The sequence below is a fragment of the Martes martes genome (assembly GCF_963455335.1).
Source record: "Martes martes genome assembly, chromosome: 10".
Classification (NCBI taxonomy): Eukaryota; Metazoa; Chordata; class Mammalia; order Carnivora; family Mustelidae; genus Martes; species Martes martes.
In genome coordinates, this window is record NC_137898.1 from 68,013,578 (window position 1) to 68,039,852 (window position 26,275).

At 39.4% G+C, this 26,275-nt stretch overlaps 1 protein-coding gene across 3 annotated transcripts in view; it reads right to left on the reverse strand.

The window, feature by feature from the left end:
- PRCP (prolylcarboxypeptidase) overlaps positions 1-26,258 on the reverse strand; it is a 74,005-nt gene extending 47,747 nt beyond the window's left edge. Inside the window, exons 1-2 of one of the 3 annotated variants that reach the window (XM_080816120.1) lie at positions 26,224-26,258; positions 24,991-25,173 (exon numbers count right to left, since the gene is read on the reverse strand). In XM_080816120.1, the coding sequence (XP_080672246.1) occupies positions 24,991-25,158 (168 nt within the window). In that variant the 5' untranslated portion in view covers positions 25,159-25,173; positions 26,224-26,258. The other 2 variants (XM_080816121.1, XM_080816122.1) reach the window with 2 other exon arrangements.
- Positions 26,259-26,275: the final 17 nt, after the last annotated feature.

Consider the following 26,275-nt stretch of genomic DNA (forward strand, 5'->3'; position numbering starts at 1 on the left):
TCTCTCTCAAATAAATAAATAAAATCTTAAAAAAAAAAATGACACCAATGAACAAAACAAAGACAGCCATGTGACAACAGAAGAAGACATGGAAATCATGCAGCTGTAAGCCATGGAACACCAAAGACTTCCAGCAACCACCAGAAACTAGGAAAGGCATGGAACATAGTCTCCTTTTGCACCCCCAAAACAAACCAATCCTGCCAAAATCTTGATTTTGAACTTCTGGGCTCCAGAATTGTGAGAAAATAAATTTCTGCCCCCCAGTTTGCAGTACTGTTACAACAGTCCTGAGAAACTAACACAGAGGTACTCTCCATGGAGTGGCACTGGAAGTAAAGCCTAAAGGAGCCAGCCAGGGGAAAAATTCGAGAAAGGAATGGAAAATACAAAGGCTCAGAGACCAGAAAGAGCTTACCATGTTAGAAACAGAAAGGAGACAAGAGTGTCTGGAGCATGGTGAAAAGAGGGGAAAACAGTATGGGATGAGGCTTAGGGTAGGGAGTTTAAATTTAACATTAAGAAAATGAGAAGCCTTGGGGCGCCTAGGTGGCTCAGTGGGTTAAGCCTCTGCCTTTGGCTCAGGTCATGATCTCAGGGTCCTGAGATCGAGTCCTGCATCGGGCTCTCTGCTCAGCGGGGAGCCTGCTTCCCCCCTCTCTCTCTCCCTGCTGCTCTGCCTACTTCTGATCTCTCTCTGTCAAATAAAATCTTTAAAAAAATAAAAAAAAGAAAGAAAGAAAGAAAGAAAGAAAATGAGAAGCCTTAAGAGTTTTAAGGCTTGTTCTGATCCAGGGGTGCCTGAGTGGCTTAGTTGGTTAAGCATCCAACTCTTGATTTCAGCTCAGGTCATGATCTCAGGGTCACTGAGATTGAGCCCTACATCCCAAGATATGAGATTGAGCCTTGCTTCAGGCTCATGATGAGCATGGGTCTCATCATACTGGGTATGGAGCCTAGGTAAGATTCTCTCTCTCCCTCTCTCTCTCTGCCCCTCCACCTCTCTCCCTTTCTCTTAAAAAAAAAAAAAAAAATTGTTCTTGTTCTGATCCATGTTTTAAATAGATCACTCTGGCTATTCTGTGGAAGGTGGTCTAGAGAAGGAGGTGATGTTTTAAAAAGGGAGAAAGATTACAGAAGGTTACTGAAAGGTCCAGGTGAGGATCATGGCAAGACTGATAAATAAGCTCAGTTTCAAACCATGTCACTTAAATTGCTACATATATAACACATATAACAATGTTCATTTTCCAAAACCATAATACACCTAGGGAAGATCAATCAAAAAGGGCCCAGTGTATAATATCAGCAGTATGTGCACAACAGCAATTGATAAAAGGAAGTCTTTTTTTTTTAAAGATTTTATTTATTTATTTGACAGAGAGAGATCACAAGTAGGCAGAGAGGCAGGCAGAGAGAAATGAGGAAGCAGGCTCCCTGCCGAGCAGAGAGCCCGATGTGGGGCTCGATCCCAGGACCCTGGGATCATGACCTGAACCGAAGGCAGAGGCCTTAACCCACTGAGCCACCCAGGCACCCCAAAAAGAAGTCTTTTTAACAACTGTAACCACCACTGCTGCTCTTCAACAACTGATTCTGCACTGACCCTGACTGTGGACATTCTAAATAGCAAGAACCCTACTAAACTGGTGTAAGGAGTCCTAAGACCATCAGGCTCCTCCTACCATTTAATCGAAGTTAATAAAGTAGATCCTATTTCCACCTTTTTCCTCCAAAAACTGCTTTAAAAAATTGTACAAAGTGAGACTCCAAAGTTCTCAAAGTTATAGTATCTGTTCCCCTCTAATGAGACAAAAGACATAAGGGACCACAATCTTTACCTCGTTACTCCTGTTAAATTAACTACTTTTTTTTTTTTAAGTGGTACCTATGAACAAGATACTACAAACACAATGCTTAAATGCATCTCCTCCTCCCCCATGGAAGCTCTTCTGTGAATCACATTGTGAGAATCACTGCAACAAAAATCTACAGCGTTCTTTTCAAAGACTGCTTTAAAATGAATTATTTTTATTACATTGAATAATACAAGATTTTAAAAAGAGCATTTCAAGATACTAAACTTTACAAAATCCTCACATGAAAATCACCCACAAAAGGAAGCAACTGAAGAAAAGTAGCTGCCTGAGCCTTTTCCTCCTGGGGAACTCCAAGGTCAAAATTTTCAGTCCTGATTTCACTATAAAATGACCTCTAGAGACCTTTAATCATCAACTTAAAAATACACTCTATGGTCTACTCATTGTTTTCAACATTCATCCGGTCTGAGGGATAAGGACACTGTAAAAAAGATAAAGGAAAGGAAAAGGATATCCTCAGCTGAAACCAAAAAACTCAGAACAATGGCAACAAGTTCAAACATGACCAAGTCGCTTCTTTGATTACTTTCAGGTGCTTTTGCCTTTGTGTCACCATCTTGTATAGCAATTGCCCAGAGTTAATAGGATGTACAGAGAAGTGACAGTGAATGGCTATAGTCATCCATTCATTTAACAAGCATTTCTTGAGGGCCTACTACAGATAAGTGCTAGAGAGACAACAGTAGGCAAGTTAGATATGGTCAATGACCTAACAGTGCTTATAGTCTAATGAAGGAAACAGACAACAAAAAAGCAAATACACAAATAAACACTTAGAAACCACAACTGTGCAGGTTTGATTCCAAAAGAGAATACAAAGGTTGATCTGATTTTAATACAGTGGTCAGAGAAGGGGTCTCGGAGCAGACAATAGTTAATTAAGCCCTTACTCTCTACAGCCTTCAGGGGCGCCTAGGTGGCTCAGTAGTTTAAGCTTCTGACTCCTGATTTTGGCTCAGGTCATGATCTCAAGAGTCATGAAATCAAGCCCCATGTCAGGCTCCATGCTCAGCAGGAGTCTGCTTGAGATTCTCTGTCTCCCTCTGCCCCACCTCCTGCTTATGCTCTCTCTCTGAATTAATTGATTAATTAGTTAAATCTTAAAAAAAAAAAATCTCCATAGCCTTCTATCACATATGTCACTGTGTGAAAAGGTCCATGGGATTCTATTCAATGTCATTTTCTACACTAAGCGGTCCTTGCCCTTCCTGCCTTCTCTGTGCTTCCACAGTAATTTTAGTTCCATTATAGCATTTTTCAAATATAGAATTTCACTATAGTTATTTTTATATACATATCCTATACCTGCTATACTATTATTAACCCAAGACTAAAGTAACCCTATATAAGATGTCAGAATCTGTTGATCAAATCACGTGTAGTAGTCCTACTTGCCCCTGTGAATAATGCAAGGGCCACACCTAAATCCTAAAGGTACATCCTCTCCTCTCTTCTTCACAGAAACTCTATGATATGTAAAGGGTGACTTTCCCCACCATATCATACTGCCTCTTTTCTCTTGTTTACATCTGAACCCCCACAGCACAAAGCACAGTGGGCATGGGACTGTTTCATTAATGACTATTAAGTTGAATTTAGTAGAAAAAGTGAGAAGTGTGATGTGACACCAGAAGACCAAGTGACCTAGCTGAACTTGGGTTATACCAGTATCCCTATTCTTAGCCCTTGTCTCACCAGTGACACTCTTGTTATCTATCAGGTGTGTTAGCCATAGGAAATATGAACAGATTCAAAAACTGTCAACTTAAAATCCAACTCAACTTTGAAAGAGTAGAAGAGTGTTAAACACAGAGATGACTATGATTAATATTGATTCTTCTCAACAAGGACAAGGCCTTTTCATCCAGGAGGCACTTCCTGAGTGCCTACTGCATGCTCCTGGCTACAACGGACACAAAGATAAAACATACAGTCTTTGCTCTCAAAGAGGTCACAGTATAGCAGAGACAAGCAAGCAAAGAAACTATTTCTACACAAGGGATGCACATTATTAATGGAGGTAAGCACAGGATGTTTGTGATAGCAGGAAAGAGATATAATCCAATGAAGGCAAACTCAGAGGATATGATAATGCCCATACTGGGGCCCTGCCCACCTCTTTTCCAACCTCATCTTCTATCACTTGCCCTCTACTACTTCATAATTCAGAAACCCTCTGGACATGATATTCTTTCTCAAGTCTCCAGGCTGCTGCACATGAAATATACCCGCCTGGAATATTCTCCTACATTATATGAAATTATGTGTCATTACAGAAAATTCCCTATTTCATCCTCCATCTATCCATGTGTTCGCTGAAGCACTGTCCCCTCTGTAAGGCTTTCTGGGAGAATCCCAGGCCCAGAGGAGTGGGGCTTCTCCAGTGGAAAGAGCCCAGCTTTGTAACCTGACAGTTCTGGGTTGAAATGCTGATTGTGCCACTTTCAAGCTAGGTGAATTTCAGCATATTTTTCCACATATCTGAACCTCAGTTGCCTCATCTGTAAAAGGGGTACTAGTATCTTCCCGAGAAGGTTGCAAGGATTCAAGATAGTGTGTGTATAAATCCCTGACCACAGTAAAGGCCCCTGATGTATTGAATTATAGCAAATACTCCCTGATGATTGATAGCTAATAGTTAATACAACTTGTGATATTCAAACACACACAAACACACACACAAAAGTACGTTACAACCATATGGATATTTTGGCATGTGACCCCTGGGAAACCTAAAAAGCAGTTTGATGATACATTTTCCCCAGGAACAATTCTGTCCTCAGAATTGTTCAGAATTGGCAGAAAAAATAATGTAAGGTGGCATTTACATAAAGGATCTATAAGAGAAAAGAGCTGCCACAAAGAATATAACCAAGAAAAGCTTCACCTCAAAACCTCATTTCCCTTAAAAAGAAAAATCAATAGAAAACAAACAGCACATTCTAAAGGAAATACTCAGGAGTAATAATTATAATAATAATTATAACCTCCCAACACTACTTATTATAGGACATTGTCTCCCTTTAAAACTATAATCCAAGGAGCCTACAATGAGAAAGTAAACTATTCACCAGTAATATTTTCATCCCATAGATTAGTACCTCTTCGAGCTCCCCATTTTATTTTAAGATTTTATTTATTTATTTATTTATTATTTATTTATTTATTTATTTGTCAGAGAGAGAGAGAGCGTGAGTGAGCACACAAGCAGTCAGAGCAACAGGCATGGAACCTACATAATAAAAAAAAGAGAAAATTCTGGACCTGAAATACAAATGCAGGCTGATTCCAAAGTTGGTGGTCTTCACCAGAATAGCAATACAAGGTGGAATGTTATATTTTTATTTATTTATTTTTTAAAGATTTTATTTTTTTGTCAGAGAGAGAGAGCGTAAGTAGGCAGAGTGGCAGGCAGAGGCAGAGGAAGAAGCAGGCTCCCCACTGAGCAAGGAGCCTGGGACTCGATCCCAGCACCCTGGGATCATGACCTGAGCTGAAGGCAGCAGCTTAACTGACTGAGCCATGCAGGTGTCCCTCGAGTTCCCCATTTTAAAAATAGTCATTTTTGTTTGTCCCCAAAATGCATGACTATAAAACAGATATAAATCTTCTTCCTCATGGTATCCTGCTTTGCTCATTAATGTTTAGAAATCCAGTCCAAGTTAGGAAACCTTAATTATAAGCTCTGCTATTAAGCAAGCACAAAACACTGAGAAGGAAAACAAGATAGTGAAGAAAGAGGAAATGAATGTAAAGCCCAGGATCAGATGGCTTCACAGGGGAATTCTAAATTCTAAATTCTAAATTTAATTTCAAGCATTTAAGAAGAGTTAACACCTATTCTTCTCAAACTATTTCAAAAAACAGAAGAGGAAGGAAAGCTTCCAAATTCATTCTACAAGGCCAGCATTACCCTGATACCAAAACCAAATAAAGACACTACAAAAAAACAGAACTACAGACCAAGGTAAACATAGATGCAAAAATCCTCAACAAAATATTAGCAAACTGAATCCAACACATCTAAAATCCAATACATTTAAAAAATCATTCACCACAATGAAGTAGGATTTATTCCTGGGATGCAAGGATGTTTCAATATAAGCAAATCAATCTATGTGATACATCACATCAATAAGAGGATAAAAACTGTATGATCATTTCAATAGATGCATTAAAAGCATTTGACAAAGTACAACATCCATTCTTGATAAAAATTCTCAACAAAGTATGTTCAGAGGGAACACACCTCAACAGAATAAAGGCCATATATGAAAAACCCACAGGTAACATCATACTCAATGGGGAAAACCTGAGAGCTTTGCCCCCAAGGTCAGGAACAAGATAAGGATACCCACTCTCATTTTATTCAACATAGTACTGGAAGTCCTAGCAATAGCAATCAGACAACAAAAAGAAATAAAAGGCATCCAAATTGGTAAGGAAGAAGTAAAACGTTCACTACTTGCAAATTACATGATATTATATAGAGAAAATCCTAAAGACTCCACCAAAACAACTACTAAAACTGATAAATGAATTCAGTAAGGTCACAGGATACAAAATCAATATACAGAAACCCACTGCGTTTCTATACACTAATAACGAAGTCATAAAAAAAGAAATTAAGGAAACAGTCCCATTTAAAATTGCATAAAAATTTAAAAATTGCATAAAAATTTTTTTAAAAAACTAGGAATAAAAAACAAAAACAAGGGGCGCCTGGGTGGCTCTAGTGGGTTAAGCCTCTGCCTTTAGCTCAGGTCATGATATCAGGGTCCTGGGATGGAGCCCAGCATCGGGCTCTCTGCTCAGCAGGGAGCCTGCTTCCCTTCCTCTCTCTCTGCCTGCCTCTCTGCCTACTTGTGATCTCTCTCTCTGTCAAATAAATAAATTAATAATAAAAGAAAAAAAATCTTTAAAAAAATTAAAAAAACAAAACAGAACCAAAAAACTAGGAATAAACTTAACCAAGGAAGTGAAAGACCTATACTCTGAAAACCATAACTGATGAAAGAAATAGAAGATGACACAGACTAATGGAAAGATATTCCACGTTCATGAATTAGGAGACTAAATATTGATAAAATGTCCATGGTACCTAAAGCAATCTACAGATTTACTGTAATCCCTATGAAAATAACAACAGCATTTTTCACAGACTCCAACAAATAATCCTATAATTCATATGGAACCACAAAGATTCTGAATAGCCAAAGCAATCTTGAAAAAGAGTAACAAAACTGGGGGTATCACAATCCCAAATTTTAAGATATACTACAAAACTATAATAATCAAATCAGTAGGGTACTAGCACAAAAACAGACACATAGATCAACGGAAGAGAAATAAACCCACAATTATATGGTAAATTAATCCTTGACAAGAAGGAAAGAATATCCAATGGGAAAAAGTCAGTCTCTTCAACAAATGGTGATGGGAGGGGCGCCTAGGTGGCTCAGTCCATTAAGCGTTTCCCTTTCGCCCAGGTTGTGATCCCAGGGTCCTGGGATCAAGTCTGCATCAGGCTCCCTGCTCAGTGGAGAGTCTGCTTCTCCCTCTGCCCTTCCCCCTGCATGTATGCTTTCTCTGTCAATTAAATAAGATCTTTAAAAAAAATGCTGATGGGAAAACTGGACAGCTACATGCAAAAGAATGAAACTGGACTTTCTTAGCCCATACACAAAAATATACTCAAAATGAATGAAAGACCTAAACGTGAGACCTAAAACCATAAAAATCCTAAAAGAAAGCACAGGCAGTAATTTCTGACATTGGTAATAGAAACATCCTTCTATTTCCTTCCTCTCTCTGCCTGCCTCTCTGCCTACTTGTGATCTCTGTCTGTCAAATAAATAAATAAAATCTTAAAAAAAAAAAAAAAAAGGCGGGGGGCACCTGGGTGGCTCAGTGGGTTAAGCCGCTGCCTTCAGCTCAGGTCATGATCCCAGGGTCCTAGGATCGAGCCCCACATCGGGCTTTCTGCTCATCAGGGAGCCTGCTTTCCTTCCTCTCTCTGCCTACTTGTGATCTCTGTCTGTCAAATAAATAAATAAAATCTTTAAAAAAAAAAAAAAAGAAACATCCTTCTAGATTTGTCTCCTATGGCAAAGGAAACAAAAGCAAAAATAAACTACTGGGACTACATAAAAATAATATGCATATTATATTTAATAATACTATTAAATACTATTAAAAAATGGACAGAAGACATGAACAGACATTTCTCCAAAAAAGACATCTCAATGACCAACAGACACATGAAAAGATGCTCAGTATCACTCATCATCAGAGAAATGCAAGTCAAGACCACAATGAGGTATCACCTCATAGCCGTCAGACTGGCTAAAATCAAAAACACCAAGAAACTAGTGATGGTGAGCATACGGAGAAAAAGAAACCCTTGTGCACTGTTGGTGGGAATGCAAACTGGTGTGCCTACTATGAGAAACAGTATGAAGGGTCCTAAAAAAATTAACAGTAGAATTACTATATGATCCAGTAATTCCATCACTGAGTATTTACCCAAAGAATATGAAAACACTAATTCAAAAAGATGTATACACCCCGATGTTTTTAGCAGCATTATTTACTATAAATAATATATTTACTATAGCCAATTCTGGAAGCAACCCAAGTGTCCGTGGATAAAGATAAATAGATAAAGAAGAGGTAGTATTTATATACAATGGAATATTACTCAGCCAGAAAAAAAGAATGAAATCTTGTCATTTGCAACAATATGGATGGAAAATACAATGCTAAGTGAAATAAGTCAGAGAAAAACCAATACCATATGATTTCATTCATATGCAGAATTTAAGAAACAAAATAAATGAACAAAGAAAAAAAGAGGTAATCAAGAAAACAGACTCTTAAATACAGAGAACAAACTGATGGTCACCAATGAGGAGGTGGGGGGGGATGGGTGAAAGAGGTGAAGGGAATTAAGAGTACACTTACTGTCTTACTATGATGGGCACTGAGCAATTTATAGAAATGTTGAATCACCTGAAATTTAAAATTGTACACACCTGAAACTAATATAACACTGTATGCTAATTGTACTAGAACTGAAATAAAGAAAATGGACAAGAATGTATATTATTCCTATGTGCTCTTGCAAAAAAAAATGGTAATAATAAAGCACACACAAAAAAACAAAAACAAAAAAAATTCTGAAAGGAATGATTTAACTATCAAGGGAAAATTTCTAAGACTGTTAAGAGATACCAATTGCCTTCGCCCCTAAACAATCATCTTCCTACAGTAAGAAGTAGTTTTCACCAAGCAATTCTCCCTCCTCTGAAATCTTGTGCTATATATACAGATATCTGTATCTATCTATCTATTGCAATACTTTACATTCACCCTATAGTAAAGACTTTTGCATTCCAGGCTTTACCTCTCCATTATATGAGAAACATTCATCTTTATAGGATCCACATAGTCTAGGATTAGTGTTTCATAAGGAGGAGGATGTGATCCATTCATGGCTATAAACTAAAGTTAGTGGGTCACAGTCAGCATTTCTTTCAAAGAAAATTACCTGCTATTCAGCAACCTGGCTACAGAATTTTAAATTATGTCAATCAGGAAATTATAAAACTCTAAATGTCCTGAATCATTATGACCCTGTAAGGTTATTAATTCTAGGGCATGTATGCTTTCCACTTGAGAGATAACTACCCGTTAAATCATATTCTAAGATGTAATTACAGTTCAGGCAACAAGAGCCATTTCACAAAGTTAATATATAGTTAACAAAAGTTATAGACAGTAAGTACCAGCGGAGCCCAGGGAAGGATAGCTCATACTAGGCTGGGTCAGTTGAGGAAGGTTTCCCTGAGGAGGTGAGGTTTAAGCAGGGCCCAGGAAAGGCCTGGATTGGAAAAGAGAAGGGGAGAAAAAAACCATAGTTGCCAGCTGGCCTGGCCTGAGACTAACAGAACAAAGGGACTGAAGAGGCTATTGTAATAGTTTAGCTTGGAATTGTGTAGGTTTATAAAAGCTGGTAACCCTGGAAATGCAAAGGAAGGGGCATAAAGTAGGAAGGAATCATGGAAAAGTCTTGGTGGTTAATTGGACTTTGGTATAGAGGTGAAGGTGAAGAAACAGATGACTCTAAAATACTGTAATCCTGGGTGACCAGGAAGAGATTAGTGCCATTAACAGAAATGTGAAAAAAAAACAAAGCAGTTTTAGAAGGTAGTGTTATGTAATGACATTAATATTTCTTATAAAAGTTTAACTTGCTTTGAATACCCATACCCCCCAGTTGCACCTATCCATATGAGGTATACTAACCAATTTAAGCAGCATCCTATTCTTAAGGCACTCACTACTTGGAAGAACCAGGTCTAATACTCAGCCAGTTAAAATACTGAAATCCCCCTATACCAGTTATCAAATAATTATCTCAGCACCTTGAGTGATGCCCACCTCCACTCTATGCCCACCTGTCCCATTGTCCCAGTTCTTTCGCCAGACCTCAGGCCTAAAGAACTAACCCATGACACTGTAAGAGGCCTTAGCTCAATGACCAGATTCTGTTCTAATTGGGCAATGTGTATGCCTTATTGGTAGTAGTAGGCAAAATATAATAAAAGCAAGTGTTAACAGCATTCAAAAAAGGGAATAATCACCTCAGCTTGGGCCAATTATTCATTTAAACAACTGCTGAGGGTGTACACTGTGGATACATTGATAGGTGTGATCCTAGCAGTTTCAGCCTGCTCACATACTAATACAGAGACCAACATATAAACAAATCACCACAATCTAGAGTAGTAGTACAAAAGAAGTATTTACAAAGTGCAGTGGAAGGCACAAAGGGGATATTAGTCAATACACCACTTGGGAAGAAAAACAAAGCAGTCCCATAAAGTTTCACAGAGGTGATGTAAAACCTGAGCCATGAAAGATGGACAGGAGTGCTAGGCAGAGAAAGGATGAAGATAAACCATCCCAAGCAGAGAGATACCAGTACTGTATGAGCCACAACCCAGCATAGAGTGTACAAAAACAATGAAATGAAAAATGTGTAATGCCTGGCACACAGTGTTAATAAGAAATAACAATATACAATAAATATTAGAGATTCTTTTCTATCAGGGTTATTTCTCTGATTATGTTTTTAAAGGCTGATCCTAAAATTCATTTGTTTTGTCTAAGCCTATACAAGCTGAACAATGGATAGGGTAATCAAAATACCCTGGGAGGCATGGGGTGAGCAGTTTGAAATTTAAAAATGAAGTACCTGTAATTCACAAATCAACTAGAGTTGTCTTCACATCTTAGATGTGTGTAAAGCAAAGATGAAACAAGGACAGTGAATTAACTAGGAGTGTGAAATAGGAGCAAAAGAACAACAGAAGACCTCACTACTTTTCCAATTAACAAAGAAGGGCTTCCTGGAGGGGAATATTTTTTAACAGAAGGGAACAAGCAAGTGCTAAACAGGCTAGAAAGAAGCCTTGAAGATTCAAGAAGTATTTAAAGAATAAATCTTCAGAGGAAGACCAATAGGTGAGAGTAAATGTATGTATATGCTTGTCTAGAATGTGAAATGGAGAAAGGTCATCTAGGGAACAGAGATTAAAGATAAATGACTATAAATTCAAACTAATAAAAGGGTTTGGCAATGTTACACAATTTAACTGCAAAAACGCGTTCTGGAAATCTTTAAAAAACCAAGATCCATATTTTTTAGAGAGTAACTTTCCTGGCATCTTAGCCAACATTCATTTCACCATGTTACACTCAAATTCTTCATATATGAACCAAAACACTGGGGGTATGTAAGTAACAGCAATAGGCTCTTTTATACCTTGCCTGATGTTGGATATTTGCATTTAATGTTTTCAATAACACAGAAGACTACATGCAGTGTCATTCTATCAGCACAGCTCCACATGTACAAAGCTTGGTACTGCAGCCACCCAGATCCACAGATGTATGAGACTCAACATTGCCGCCCTTGAAGAGATCATGGAGAGGTGGTCAGCAAATAGTAATTACCTTCTCTTTTAAACTATGGTCATTTTATAGAAATCAAACTACATAAAAAGGCAAACAGAGAGCCTGTTTTGGTCTGCAGTAGCCACACCAGTCATTGTCATTTAAAGCCAATTGTTTAAGAGAAAGGAAGCAGCCTAGGCCAAGGAGAAGGGAGTTATCACCACTGCTTTCCGAAATTGTTGTATGAGCTGCTCCCTCAAAGGAAGAGGCCATCAATGCTCCGGAAGTGACAGAGGTTTCCGGCAGTTTTAAAGGATAGTGTCTGCAGTGTGACCCACGGTTCAAACTGCATAAAAATAAGAACTCACTGACAAATGATAACAAGTACTTCCTCACTTTCCTATCGGCTGAATCAGAGTCATTGTTTGGGTTGTAGTTCCTTGTTTAAATTAGGTTATTAAATCACAATGATGTTGGCCAAACATTCTAGTCATAAGCCATCAGGAAAACTTATCAAAAATACCAGTGTCAAGGTTTGGGCACACGTACACACACACACAGACACACACACACACACACACACCTTTGCACTAATAAAACACGCACACTAATAAAACATACACACACCTTTGCACTAATAAAACACGCACACACACACACAGACACACACAAACACACACACACCTTTGCACTAATAAAATCGGCTCAGTACCAAGGGTATCTTTCAAAAACTGTTTTTTTTCTCTCCTGAAAACCACAAGTGAATGTTCTATAAGGTAGCAAAAAGAGAAAGGAATTTGCAGACAGATCTGAGTTTGAATGCCAATTCTGCCATCTATTAGAGCTATTGGAATTTGAATACGTTACTTCATGTCTGTGGGCTTGTTTTCTTACAAGTAAAATGAAAAAAAAAAAATAGTACCTATCTCAGAGATTTTTTTTTTTTTTTTTAAAGTAGGCTCCACACCCTCAGCTTGGAGCCCAGCTCAGGGCCTGAAGTTCACCACCCTAAGTGATGCTCTCAGACCTGAGCTGGGATCAAGATTCAGACGTTTAACTGACTGATCCACCCAGTGCACCCCTCAGAGAGGTCTTATGATGATCAATTAAGTTGGATAATACCTGCATGCAAGTATCTAGCAAGGTCCTGAAGGAAGTGAGGGCTTGATGTATTACAGTATATTTTGTAGAGCATGTTTTATTAGCATGTACCTCCCAAATCTGAAACCACTGCCAAATACACGCACAAACATACACAATGGTATATGTTTAATATTACTACTTATGAGGAATAAATTGTCATGTAAAACATTTCTTAAAAAGATTTCATTTACTTATTGAGAAAGAGAGCATATGCGCACGCACATGCACACACACACACAAACACAAGAGTGCAGGTGGAGGAGGGGCAGAGGGAGAAAGACTCTTTGGAGGACTCAGTCTGAACACAGAGCCTGAGGCAAGGATGCGTATCACCACCCTGAGATCAGGATCTGAGCCAAAATCAAGAGTTGGATACTTAACCAACTGAGCCACCCAGATACCTCAGTGAATAAAACTTTAGCAAAAAAAAAAAAAAAAACCAAAACCAAAAAAACTTTAGCAATTTGTTCCAACTTTTCATTTAGAACAGTATGACCTGGCAAAGCAAAATTTTTTAAAAATTTGCAGTTATCGGGGCGCCTGGGTGGCTCAGTGGGTTAAAGCCTCTGCCTTCAGCTCACGTCATGATCCCAAGGTCCTGGGATTGAGCCCTGCGTCAGGGTCTCTGCTCAGCGGGGAGCCTGCTTCCCCCTCCCCCTCTGCCTGCCTCTCTGCCTACTTGTGATCTCTCTGTCAAATAAATAAATAAAATCTTTAAAAAAAAAAATTGCAGTTATCATGGAACTGAAAACAGCAACAAGGCAATGACATGGTGACAGTGAAAGTCTCCAACACACTAAATACCATGTGGCCTGGTATGTGTGATATGTTTTTGCTTCTGACTTTCTATCCAGTGCTGTGACAGACAGTGCAATATACCTTTAGTTACTCATTCATCACTACATGAATTATGTAGCTCTGAGGAAAGGTATATATCGCAAAAATAAAAGGTGATTGAATATCTTATTTCTAAAGAATTTTAAAATAATCTGTAGCATCACTTTCATAACCCCATATGCTGAAGATTATGAATCCACATCTCAAAGGACTACTTATTTCCTCTTGGGGGTCAGAATAATATAATTACAATAATGGCTCAAATATCCAGGTTTCTCCTAAAAGTAGTTAAAGAGATTTAGCTTAAATTTTCAGTTTAATATCTTTTAAAATGATAATACTTTATTAAATAGAAGAACACTATTATTCTAAGCACCATGTTTAAAGATGAGACCACTAGGGGCGCTCACGTGGCTCAGTTGGCTGAACATCCAACTCTTGATTTCTGCTTGGGTCATGATCTCAGGGTCCTGGGATGGAGCCCCACACAGGGAGCATGCTTCTCCCTCTTCCTCTGTCCCTCCTTTCACAGGTTCTCTCGTACTCACATGCACTCTCTCTCTCACTCCCTTTCTCTCTAATTTTATTTTAATCTTAAAAAAAAAAAAAAAAAGATGAGACCACTATCCAGGCTTTCAGAGAAAACAAAATATATAGGAATTATTAACTGAACTTGACTTTCTAATCAAGGTAGACTTTTAAAACCAAAGTGCCAAATGGTGACATCTGTTCCTTTGAGTTAGTAGACAAATATGGAACATTCAAATGGAATAGAAGATGAATATATAGCAGTGACTAATTCATGCAGTATAGATAAGCAATATTTACATGAACTTTAACTTACTCCAAGCCAAATTTTGTACACAGATTGTTGGGAAAGCTTAAAAAGGAGGATTCCCTAATGGAACTAGGGTGAACTATACTAAGCACCAAACTTAAGGGAACAATTTCTAAAGTAATGACCTCACTCCTGCCCCACAACCAGTTTAGTCTCTTCCTTTATTTCTTGGAGAGTATCTTTTTGTGATCATCAATGGAGGTCTCTTAACATCCTTTACTCTAGAATTAGAGCCCTCCAAAAATACCTAATAGTCTGTGTCTTAGAAGGTTTCATAGCCCCTTTTTGCTGTTAACATGGTTCATTTATTTAAAGAGCATTCATTTAAGATTTTCTTTTTGTAACACAAAAGCCAAGTCAGAAGAAAGTTCTGTATTGTTAAAACCTCCATTACGATTTTTTTCCCTCTCCAAAATTATCCAGCATGGTGCTAGAGAATTGAGATTCCTCAATGATTCCTTGATTCCTCTTGATTCAACTTTATTACGGTCTAATGTGGATTTCCTTAACAAATGTGACTTCCACACTATCTCTAATTTAGGCCATGAATTACACAATCTTATGTCTATTCCAGAAATAGAGCTAGCACAGAAGCAACATAGATCAAGGGCTCTGATGTCAACAGGGCTTAGTTCAAATCCTGGCACTACTACTTATTAACTATGTGATCATGGATATATCACTTTACCTCTGAGCCCTTTATTTCTCTATAAAGAAGATGTAGTACCTCCTTGTAGGGTAGAAGATAAACATATTAAGAGCACTTAGGCTGCACCTGTTACAAGGTGAATCCATTTATTCTGGTCAGCAGAGCAGTGCTTTGCCCCATACCACTTCAACAAGCCCCATACCACTTCAACCACTTCTTGAAGTCAATGAAAAATTCAGAAAGGAATACCTGTACCATGCATGTGCCAAGAGAAATAGTAATAATACTGACTTCATAGCCCACCTCTTACCTCATAAGAGTTTGACCCCCTGTCCCAGTATTACTGACCTTTCAGTTCCTCCAATATGGACTTTTCTTTCCTACCTTAAGATACACTCTCTACCTGGGCAGAAATCTCTATTAACTCCCTTCTCCTGGCTAACTCCTATTCAAATTCCCAGTCTCTGCTTTGACACCATTGCTGCCTACAGGATTCTCTAATACATGGGCACTTGGATGGCTCAGTCAGTTGAGCAGCTGCCTTCACCTCAGGTCAGGATCCTGGAGCCCCTGGATTGAGTCCTACATCAGGCTGCCTGCTCGGTGGGAAGTCTGCTTCTCCCTCCGACACTATCATCACACTCCCCCTTCTTGTGCTCTCTCTGACTCTCTCAAACAAATAAACAAAATCTTTTTTTTTTTTTTTAAGTGTTCTCTAATACGCAAGACTCTGGACTCCACTGCAGATCCCACAACAATCTACTTCCTTAGAGCACACATTGTCACACTTGTAATTACTTATCACTATATTCTTTCCCACTGAACTGTAAACTTCACGAAGTCTATCTTTGATTTCCACTTATCCCCAGCTATTAACATAGTGTATGGCACATGGGAAGAGTTCAATAAATATTTCTGGATGAACACTGTGCTACTTCACTATATGTCAGATATTATATCTACTGTAATAGAATGATACTTCATCAAAGCTATTCAAGGAAAGCTCCTAAAGAAATCTGACTTATTAATAAATCAGCCTTTTCCTAACCCATGCATGCATCCCCACAACATAAACAACAAGAAAGAACATCATGAACTTCAGAGAGACAGGGCAGTTGATCCTCTTCAGGTGCAGCACTGTGTGACAACTCGGAACTGACAAATACATAAAAGAAAGTAAAGATTTACAAATATATATAGTTAACTGGCTTCTTTTTGCAAATGAATCATAATTAAGTACTGCCTTTATCTTAAGTCTCTAGTAAATATGGGAAGTTACACAACTGCCACAGAAGTAGGCTTTAAGGGGACATTTTTCCTAGTTATCTTCATTATTTATCCTTTCCCTGGCCCTCACCCAGACACAAAACAGAGAGCAAACTTTGCCACACTCCCTCCCATGATTCTTTCTCTGTACACGTGTGGGGAGAAGGGTTAGTTCAGATAACTAGCTACAGCTTCCAGATAGATCATCAGAATAAGAGAATGTGAATAAGTGGGCCTGCTTTTATTTGTCTGGCATTCTACACTATTTCCCAAAAGGATTTTAAGGACAGTTGAAAATAAAGTCTCCATACCATTTCCTTCCCTATTCACACACACACACACACCCCTTCCTTATTTCAGTGTAGAGGGAAGCACTAAAGGAGAGCAGATTCAACAAACATTTGTAATGATGATATTCTAGAACTATAAAAACTATCTAAAACCTATGAGCAGTATGGTATGGAGTATGATACTTATAAGACAGAGTTCCTGCTTTAAAAAGGGAGTAAAATAAGGGTACAAAAGATTTTAACACAAGGCTAGAATAAAACATGTGCCATGAGAGAAATACAAAGATAGATCTGACTGATCCCACACACTCCAGGAGATTAGGAAATACCTCATGGAGAAGGCAGTGCCTGAGATGGGGTTTAAAAAAAAGGGGTAAGATTGATAAAGGGGGTAAGGGCATTGGGAGAGGTATTCCAGGCAAAAGGAACAATGTGGCTAAAGCATAGAAATAGGAAAAGAATGAGCATGTGTGAAGAATAGATTAGCACAGTGGAAAGGTGGGTTGGGGTCACAGGGTGGAAGGCCTTGAATGATATAAGATTTTGTTCTGAATAAAGCAAACAATCAGCTGGGGTGCCTGGGTAGCTCAGTCTGTTAAGTGTCTGCCTTCGGCTCAGGTCATGATCTCAGAGTCCTAGGATAGGGCCTGGTATCTGGCTCCCTGCTCAGTGGGAGTCTGCTTGACCCTCTCCCACTCCCTCTGCCCCTCCCCATACTTGTACACTCTCTTACTCTCTCTCAAATAAATAAATAAAGTCTTAAAAAAAAATAAAAAAGCAAACAATTAGAAATCATTGCAGCCTCTGAGGAGAAGAGGTGATTAAAGTGACCCAGGGGAATGCAGTGAAGGGCTAACTACAGGAAGCAAGAAGGACCTTCAACCTCACATAATCCACCTTTCACTGTCCCTTACCCCATCCTCACTCCTTTTCTTACTTGGCTTAAATTTCATGGTCAATGAATAAACTACTCCCTAGCATATGTCCCTCAATTCCCATGTCTCTCTCTCTCTCTCTCTCTCTCTCTCTTACTGATTTGGCAAATCGTTAAAAAGAACTCTCCACCAACTTCTTATTCATACCCAAGGAAGTAAATGTAGCGAGAGAAACATACAACCTATCAAATAGTCTTACTAAAATGAATTAGACTTCAAAGCTGGCTATAATCAAACTGTAATTCTCTAGTCCATTTACTTTCCTTCTCTGCTAGAGGAGTGTTTCTGTTCTCTTTCCTCCTCACTGTCTTCACCCCCTGCTACCCTCTCCTTGGGTATGTCTTTCCAGCCATATTGGTTGGCCTCCTTTTAGTTGTTCCTGCCAGACACACATCTACCTTCGGGCTTTTGTACTTGCTTTTCCCTATGCCTTGAACGCTCTTCCCCCATGGCCTAGAAGAGTGCCTTGCAAAGAGTAAGAACTTAACAAAAAATGGGGTTTTTTTCAGTTTGGAATTTTGAATGTTTTTTTTTTTGGAATTTTTTAATTTGGAATTTGTTTTTTTCAATTTGGAATTTTGAATTGTTTGAATTTGGAAACATTTGTATGTTCAAGTTTTCTATTTTGCTTTTTTCATTTAACATTAATTCAAGAACATTTCTCACATTACCAGATATACTTCAAGACCATCATTTTTAAGGCATAATAATATTTCATCTTATGGATGTATCACAAATTACTTACAATTTGGGATTGAGAAAGCAGGAGATTTACAAATGGGATATTGTAGATGTTTCTCCGTTTGATCCTTCTGAAGCTTGATAGATTCACTTCTAAAAATAAGCATAGTATCTACCTCACAGTATTGTTTTTAAAACTGAATGTGGAATATAATAGACACAGAGACATCAGTTTTGAAAACAGAGGCATCATGATGTCAACTGAATGAAAGATCATAGATCTTGGAAGCAAAAGATTAAAATATACTGTCCCTCAATAGCTGGATCAAGTCACTTAACCTCTATGAACCTCAATTAAACCATCTATTTTTAAAAATGATTGTGTAAACGAGTTTAAAATAATACCTGGCCCTGATAAGACAATCAATAAATGTATACTCATTCATTGCTCATAAACAACAACGAAAACTTTTCTTAAATTGTGAACCAGAATAAAAAAGATAGCAAAAGGGGCGCCTGGGTGGCTCAGTGGGTTAAGCCTCTGCCTTTGGCTCAGGTCATGATCTCAGGGTCCTGGGATCGAGCCCCTCATCAGACACTCTGCTCAGCAGGAAACCTGCTTTCCCCCTCTCTCTCTGCCTCTCTGCCTACGAGTGATCTCTCTCTCTCTCTCTCTGTCAAATAAATAAAGTCTTAAAAAAAAGATATAAAAAAAGATTTTTATAACTCACCAATAACATACACATTGTCAATGCAAAAGTTTCCTTTTGATGGACACTTACAAAGCATACTTCAGATTTCTTACATAAAGCTCTATATCAATTCTGTTTTGTTATGAAAAAGACAGGCAAAACCATTATTTTAAATACTGAGTGACAGTACAAATAAATAAATTCCTTTATTAATCACATGCTTCAATGTATATATACATATCAGGTCAGTGAACTATCATGGTAATGATTAAGTTGAGCAAGAAAATATTAAGTAGACCACCCTCACTTCAGGGATTTTTTTTTTGTTTAAGATTTATTTATTCATTTATTTATCTGACAGAGAGAGATACAGAGAGAGAGCATAAGCAGAGGGAGCAAAAAAGGGAGAGGGAGAAGCAGGCTCTCTGCTGAGCAGGGACTTGATCCCAGGACCCCAGGATCACGACCCAAGCCAAAGGCAGATGCTTAACTACTGAGCCACCTAGGAGTGCCAACTTCAGGGATTTTTTTGAAGCAATCTGCAAATGCAGCCACATAATGCCAAGACATTACACATTTTGTCAGTCCTCTTTCATATTTTTCAGATACAAGCTTGAGTATGTATGACTGGAATGGCCAGGAAGTATGTGAATTCCACCAGGATGTAATCATCTCTGCTTTCCTGGGACCTAGTCCAGTGCCTGACATATAAAAGGAATTGGATGAACACTGAGTAGGTGGACGGGTGGGTGAATAAGAGACTGAGTATGGTCGTCATTAGTGTTGTTGTCTCCTTCTAGGATCTCCAAAGTGAGTATTTTTTGTCTCCCCACCCTGTCCTTAGTTGCAGCAATATAACCAGTATGGTTCAAAGAATTATGAAAGGAAGTGACATGTGCAATTTCCAGACTGGAGCATTTCTTTGCCTTATTTACAAGTATATTAAACTATAATCCACTGATAAAAAGAAATATATATACTATTTATGTAACTGAAAAGAGTTCATATAGATTTTCATATTTTCCAGAATAACTATTTTAGGTATGATAAGTGATGATTTGAATATTTTAGTCTGTGTGGAGAGGGGGTAAGTTAAAGCCATATATATTAAGAAACCTCAAGATAAAATAGAAATATTTATCATTTATTGAGTAAAATGATATATAAACTGTGCTATTAAGTCCTTTACACATACTAGCTCATGTCACAACAAATCTGTGAGATGAACAGTATAATTATCCCAGACATCTTGCTGATTATAAAAACAGATGCTCAGAGTAACCTGTCTGAAGTTACTCAGCTAATGGGAGAAATATAATTTGTTCTCAAACGTGTATAGTAATCAATCTCTATCAAGTTCCTGACTCTTCATAATTTAGATCAAAGTTACCTCATCATATCTAAGGGGTGGACTACATGATCTCCAAGACCCCTTCTGGTAATGATTCTAGGAGTAAAAACAGAAATCAATTCAGAAGTCGCATGGTATTTGTGACATATACCCTGGGCCTTAGGGGAAAGCCATCAATAGATGAACCAATAATAAAAAGTGGAGAAGAGGGGGAAAAACTAAAAAGGAGAGGAGGAGGAGAAAGATCAGGATTTTACTAGACATTAGGGCCACTGTGGCATGAGTGGAAAAGGGGAACCTGGAGTAGGAAATAAAGAACCATAACGGATATATACCAGTAGAAACAGCTTAGCCCACTGATATGACTGCCTTAACAGACAAGGAAGGAGCTGTGGGAAGGCTTTGCAGAAGTCAGTGGCCATGAGCTTAATGCTGGGTCAAGATGAATAAACACTGATCATTAGTTAAACAGGAATAGTTGAGTATAGATTACTGACCACTGAGTTTCTAAAAGAGGCATTACCACAACTGTCATGCATTTGCATCAGTCTGAAATGCTAACGCTATGGGGACTGTGGTTTTAGGACTGAATGGGGAAGAAACCAGCATTTACTTTATTACGTTCCTTAAATTCCTACTATGTCCCAGGCACTATGCTTGTGCTTTCATGTGTTACTATATTTAACCCTCACAACAACCTTGGAAGAAATAATGGTTAATTTTACATGTCAACGTGGCTGGGCTACAGAGCCCATATATTTGGTCAAACATTCTGGGTGTTTCTATGAAGGTGTCTTTTTGGATAGGATTTATATGTAAATCAGCAGACTCTGAGTAAAGCAGATTTACCCTCTATAATATGAATGGGTCTCATCCAACCAGGTGAAAGCCTGAAGAGCAAAAAAGACTGACCTCTCCTGAGCAAGAAGGAATTATGCAAGCAGATTCTCTTTGGACTCAAACTGCAACTCTTCTCTGGGTCTCCAGCCTGCTAGTCTACCCTGTAGATTTTGAACTTACCAAGCCTCCATAATCATAAGAACTAATTCCTTAAAATAAATCAATCTCTGCGAAAAGAGGGATAGACAGAGAGACACATTCTATGGTTCTGTTTCTCTAGAGAACTCTGACAAATACAGTAAATACTGTTTCCTAGTAACACTGAGGAAAATGAGAGCCTCAAAGGACCCATTCTTTTTTCCTACTACATCACACAGTAAAATGCTCTCAGGACTCACATTGTACTCTGAGGGGCTAGGGTGGGAGGTGGAGAATAATGAGAAGGAAAACCTTGTAACCACAAGCCATAGACTCCAAGTAGCCCCTTAAAACTCTGGCATCACACATGTACCCAAAGCCTGGATGTGACCAAGTGATGTACTATCCTTTGTTGGGTCTCCTGATTCAGTTACTTCAGATAAAAGAAACCAAATAAAAAAATATTCCTACTACAGCAACAACATTTGACGACTTCGAAAGAAGGGGAAAAATAATTAGTGAAGAAGAGAAGCAAAAAACGACAATAAGAATAAAAAATAACTTGTGTCAATTAAATGATGGTAGACTTTGCTTTGTTTAGGCTTTTATTGGATAGCCATCCATTCACTCCCTCAACAAGTATTTATTTTGTACTTTATATTTTTTATGGGCTCTTCTAGGTACTGGAGAGCGCTATCTAGCTATGGGGTACACACAGAAAATAGTAAGTGTGCAGAGTGATAAAAGACAAACTAAGTTGCCCTGAAGTCCAGAAGGCTTCACAGAAGAGGTGACATTTCAGCTAGGATACAGGTATCAGTTTGAGGAGAAGAGAAATGGTATTCCAGACAGAATTTCCAACACCGTAAAATTCAATTGAGTCTATGTTCTATGTTGCTAAAAGTATATGCGTACGTTAAGGAGCAAATGGGAAGGAAAGGGCCATACTAAGCCTTTATACCCAGACCATTCATGGAGTTATGTGCATGAAAGGACAGCTGAGAATGGCTTTGGTCAACTGGACAGATATAACCACAGATAAAGAAAATCATTACAAAGGTTGATAAAAATTCAACCTTGAATAAAAACTGAGCCTTACAATTCCAATAATGATGTCTATTATCGAAAGACACAAAAGTATTTCATGTCCTCTAAGAAAAAAAAAAACTGAAGTTGAGTTTATACAGACATAGTCAGTCCCACTAAAAATCTATGGTCCAGAATTGGCAACAACTATAATCATTATTATGTAATAAATATATATGTGGAAGTTTTCTCAAAAAATGAAATAAAGCTCAGTTGGAGTTGGTGTAGGAAAATTATTATTATAGTAATAAACGCATATGTGGAATCTGTGTCCTAAAATATAAACTAAGTCAGAGGGCAAAAGGTGGCTGAGTAAAGTCAGATTTATCAAATGACCAAAAATGGAAAAAGGACCAATCTTAAATTTTATTTCTAAATAGGTAAGTGGTCAAGAAAAGAATGTATAATGAAGGAATATAAATTAAGGGCTCACAGATCATTTGGTCTCTTCCTCCCTTTTGTTCCCCCTTTTCTCTTGACACTTCTCTTTTTCATCATTTCTTATTTTCTTTTTGGGGGGGGCGGAGATAGCACAAGCACATGTGCACAAGTGTGGGGAGGGAACAGAGGGAGAGGGAGAGAGAGAAACTTAAGCAAGTTCCATGCTCAGCTGGGAGCCCAATATGGGGCTTGATCCTACCGCCCTAAGACCAAGATCTGAGCCAAAATCAAGAGTGGGACACTTTATCAACTGAGCCACGTAGGTGCCCCTTCATCACTTTTAAAGAGATTTCAGAGATCCTCATTGCAGTAGTTCTTCAATTTTACTTTATCAGTAAAACTCTGCAAATAATCATATATAAAATCCCAATACATGAAATAAACCAAAGCATAAAGCTCAGGCTCAAAGAGTTCAGGGAGAGAGGGGTTGCTAGAACACCCTAACTTGGCCTCCACTTGGGCCTTCACCTACCAACCCCCTGAGATAGCTCCCCCAAAGCCCTTAATTTTCCTCAGTAGAGTGTGTAATTTGCTGTTCCTTATTCAACCCCCTCATTTTACAAATGAAGAACTGTACCCTACAGATTTAACTTAAATAAGTTGTCTGAATAAAAGTCCCGTTTCAAAAATAAAAAAATAAAAGTCCCCGGTTTCCTGGTACCTCTGCTGAAATAAAATGCTTTCTCTTCCTCATAAACTATAATTTAAATTTCTGGGTTAAAAATAATTTCTTATAAGTTACAAATTCATACAATCCCTCTACCAAAATTCAAAATTTAGGGCCAAATACTCTGCTGGGGACTTGTCATCTGTCCATTTAACCATTATCAAATCCCCAGATCAAGAAACTGGGTTCATTTTTTTTTTTTTAAAGATTTTATTTATCTGCTTGAGAGAGAAAGAGAGGGAGCATGCACGCTGGAGAGAGCAAGAGCAGAGGAGGAGCAGGAGAGGAAAAAGATGACTCCGGCTAAGCAGGAGCCCTACCTGATCCTAGGACCTTAGGGATCATGACCAGCGCCTAGGGCAGGCCCTGAACCTGGTGAGCCACCCAGGCACCCCAAGAAACTGGGTTCAGAGAAGTACTGTAACTTTCCCAAGGTCACAGAGCTAACAAAGTGGTATGCTGTTCTATTCAACTCCAAAAGCAAATCTCAGACTCTTAAATTCTTTCTAATCCACACATTTCCCTAAACTTTGCCTATCTTTACAGAGTCTCCCAGAAATAAAGAACCATAAGAGATCCTGTCATTTTACCCAGGATGTACTTTTTTATCCAGGCTTGTCAGAGTGCCTTATGCTTCAGCCAAGCACAGGCATCAAGGCTATTTTAAACTTCTAAACTCAAGCTTCAGAACCATAGAAATGCTAACCCCCACCCTCAAATCTTGACTCTCTTCTACTATTTCCTCTATAAGCATGGGCTACACATACGTTCAGTCTTATGGAGAATAGGAATGGTTAAAAACTCTTAATCAAAGGATTACAAAATCAAGTTTGAGCTAAGCAAGAGATGACAGGCTGACGTTTTAGGTTGAATACTAAATATTATCTAGTAAGATATTGGGAACGTGAATTTAGAGGCTGCTTAGGGACAAAGGATGACTGTCACCACGGAGTAGGAGACAGAGTTGGCATTAAATAATTTTAATTTGACGGGAGGTCAGGGAAATTTGAATTAGGGCATCCTCTGAGAGCAGAAGTTGAAGTGACTATCATAGCCAATTACAGAAGAAAGTGTGGAACCAGGATTGATGTTATATTACTGGTAACGGGAGGAGAGATTTTAAAGAGAACTGAAACTTAGTGTCACCCTCTGGGAGCTGTGAGCCAAAGATCGAACAAGTCCTAGGCATTAGGGATCTGAAAGTCTGGGTGGGCTACGGTGCCTAGGCTCGGGTCTATTACACCGGCGACTTCGAAACTTCAAGTCTTCCCCCACGCCCACCCCGCTCCGCCTTACCTTCTGTTGGATGTAGTGAACCGAGTAATTCTTGGCAACAGTACGGCGGAATGTGGAACTGGCTGACCAGCGCAGGCTGCTGAGGGCCTTCATGGCCGGCGGTACACGGAAGGCGGCCCCGGGCGTCAGGATAGCCAAGAGCAGGAGCAGGACGGTGGGACGCCCCATGCCTCAAGCTGGCGGCTGCAGTGCGGGTGGGAGCGAGACCGGTAGATGCCGCGAGCAAGAGCCGAGCCCAACCACAGCTCCGCCCACCGCAGATAAGCTCCTCCCCGGTGAAACCCAAAGCCACTCATCCCCGCGGCAACACCGCCCACACCTGGTCACCCAAACCACACCGCCCCCGAACGCGAGGGCGCGGCAACTTTTCCTGTTCCTCTCGTGCAGGCCCCTATAGAGTCCAGCTTCATCGCGGTTACAGCCCAAGCCGACCCTTACCATCCTTGGACTTCCTCCTACCTGGCCGCCGGAATCCCATCCTTTCCCAGAGCGCTCCACAGATCCAACTTTCCGGCCATTCCCTGCCGGCCTCAATTCCATTGCCACACCCCTTGCCCTCCGCAAACCCATATAATGATAATAATAATAGCTACCATGACAATTTCTTGAGAGTTCTCTGCAGGTCACTATATCGCTAGGCATAATGGCACACACATCAACTCATCTAACTTAAGCATCAGTGTGTCGATTGACCCTCCCATTTACTGATGAGGAAACTGAGGCCCCAAGAGAGGTGTAGAGACTTACACTGGGTCACTCCGCAGACCGCTCGGTCTGGCTCCTTGCACCCCACTTCCATTAAGTCAGTCAACCACCTCCTGTGGTACTCTGTTCATGGATCACCCCAAACCTCCATGTTGCCCACATAACCCATCCCTTAACTGGAGATGGCAGGGCCCACATAGCCCCGAGTCAAGTTACGTCCTGGTCCCTTCTTCCAGGACACGCCCCCTTTCTTCTCCCGGCTCAGGATAGCCCGCTTCAGATCCCGCTTCCTCACCCCCTTCCATCTTCACCGCGCCACCAACCTCTTTACCCAGCTTCCACTCCTCCTTCCAGTCACCCCGCTGAGCCCCGACTGGAGGGGTGCTACCATCACCTCCTGGGATCCCTATACTACCCCCAAAACCAACTTTATAGACTACGCCACGACTCCACAAGTCAGAGAAGAACATTCGCCAAACCCTGCCTCTACCCACAGTTTGACGAAAATGGTCGTTCCCAAAAACTCACAGAACGCAGTGTTCAATCTCCACCCTCGGCAGCGCCTTCTTCTGATTGGCTG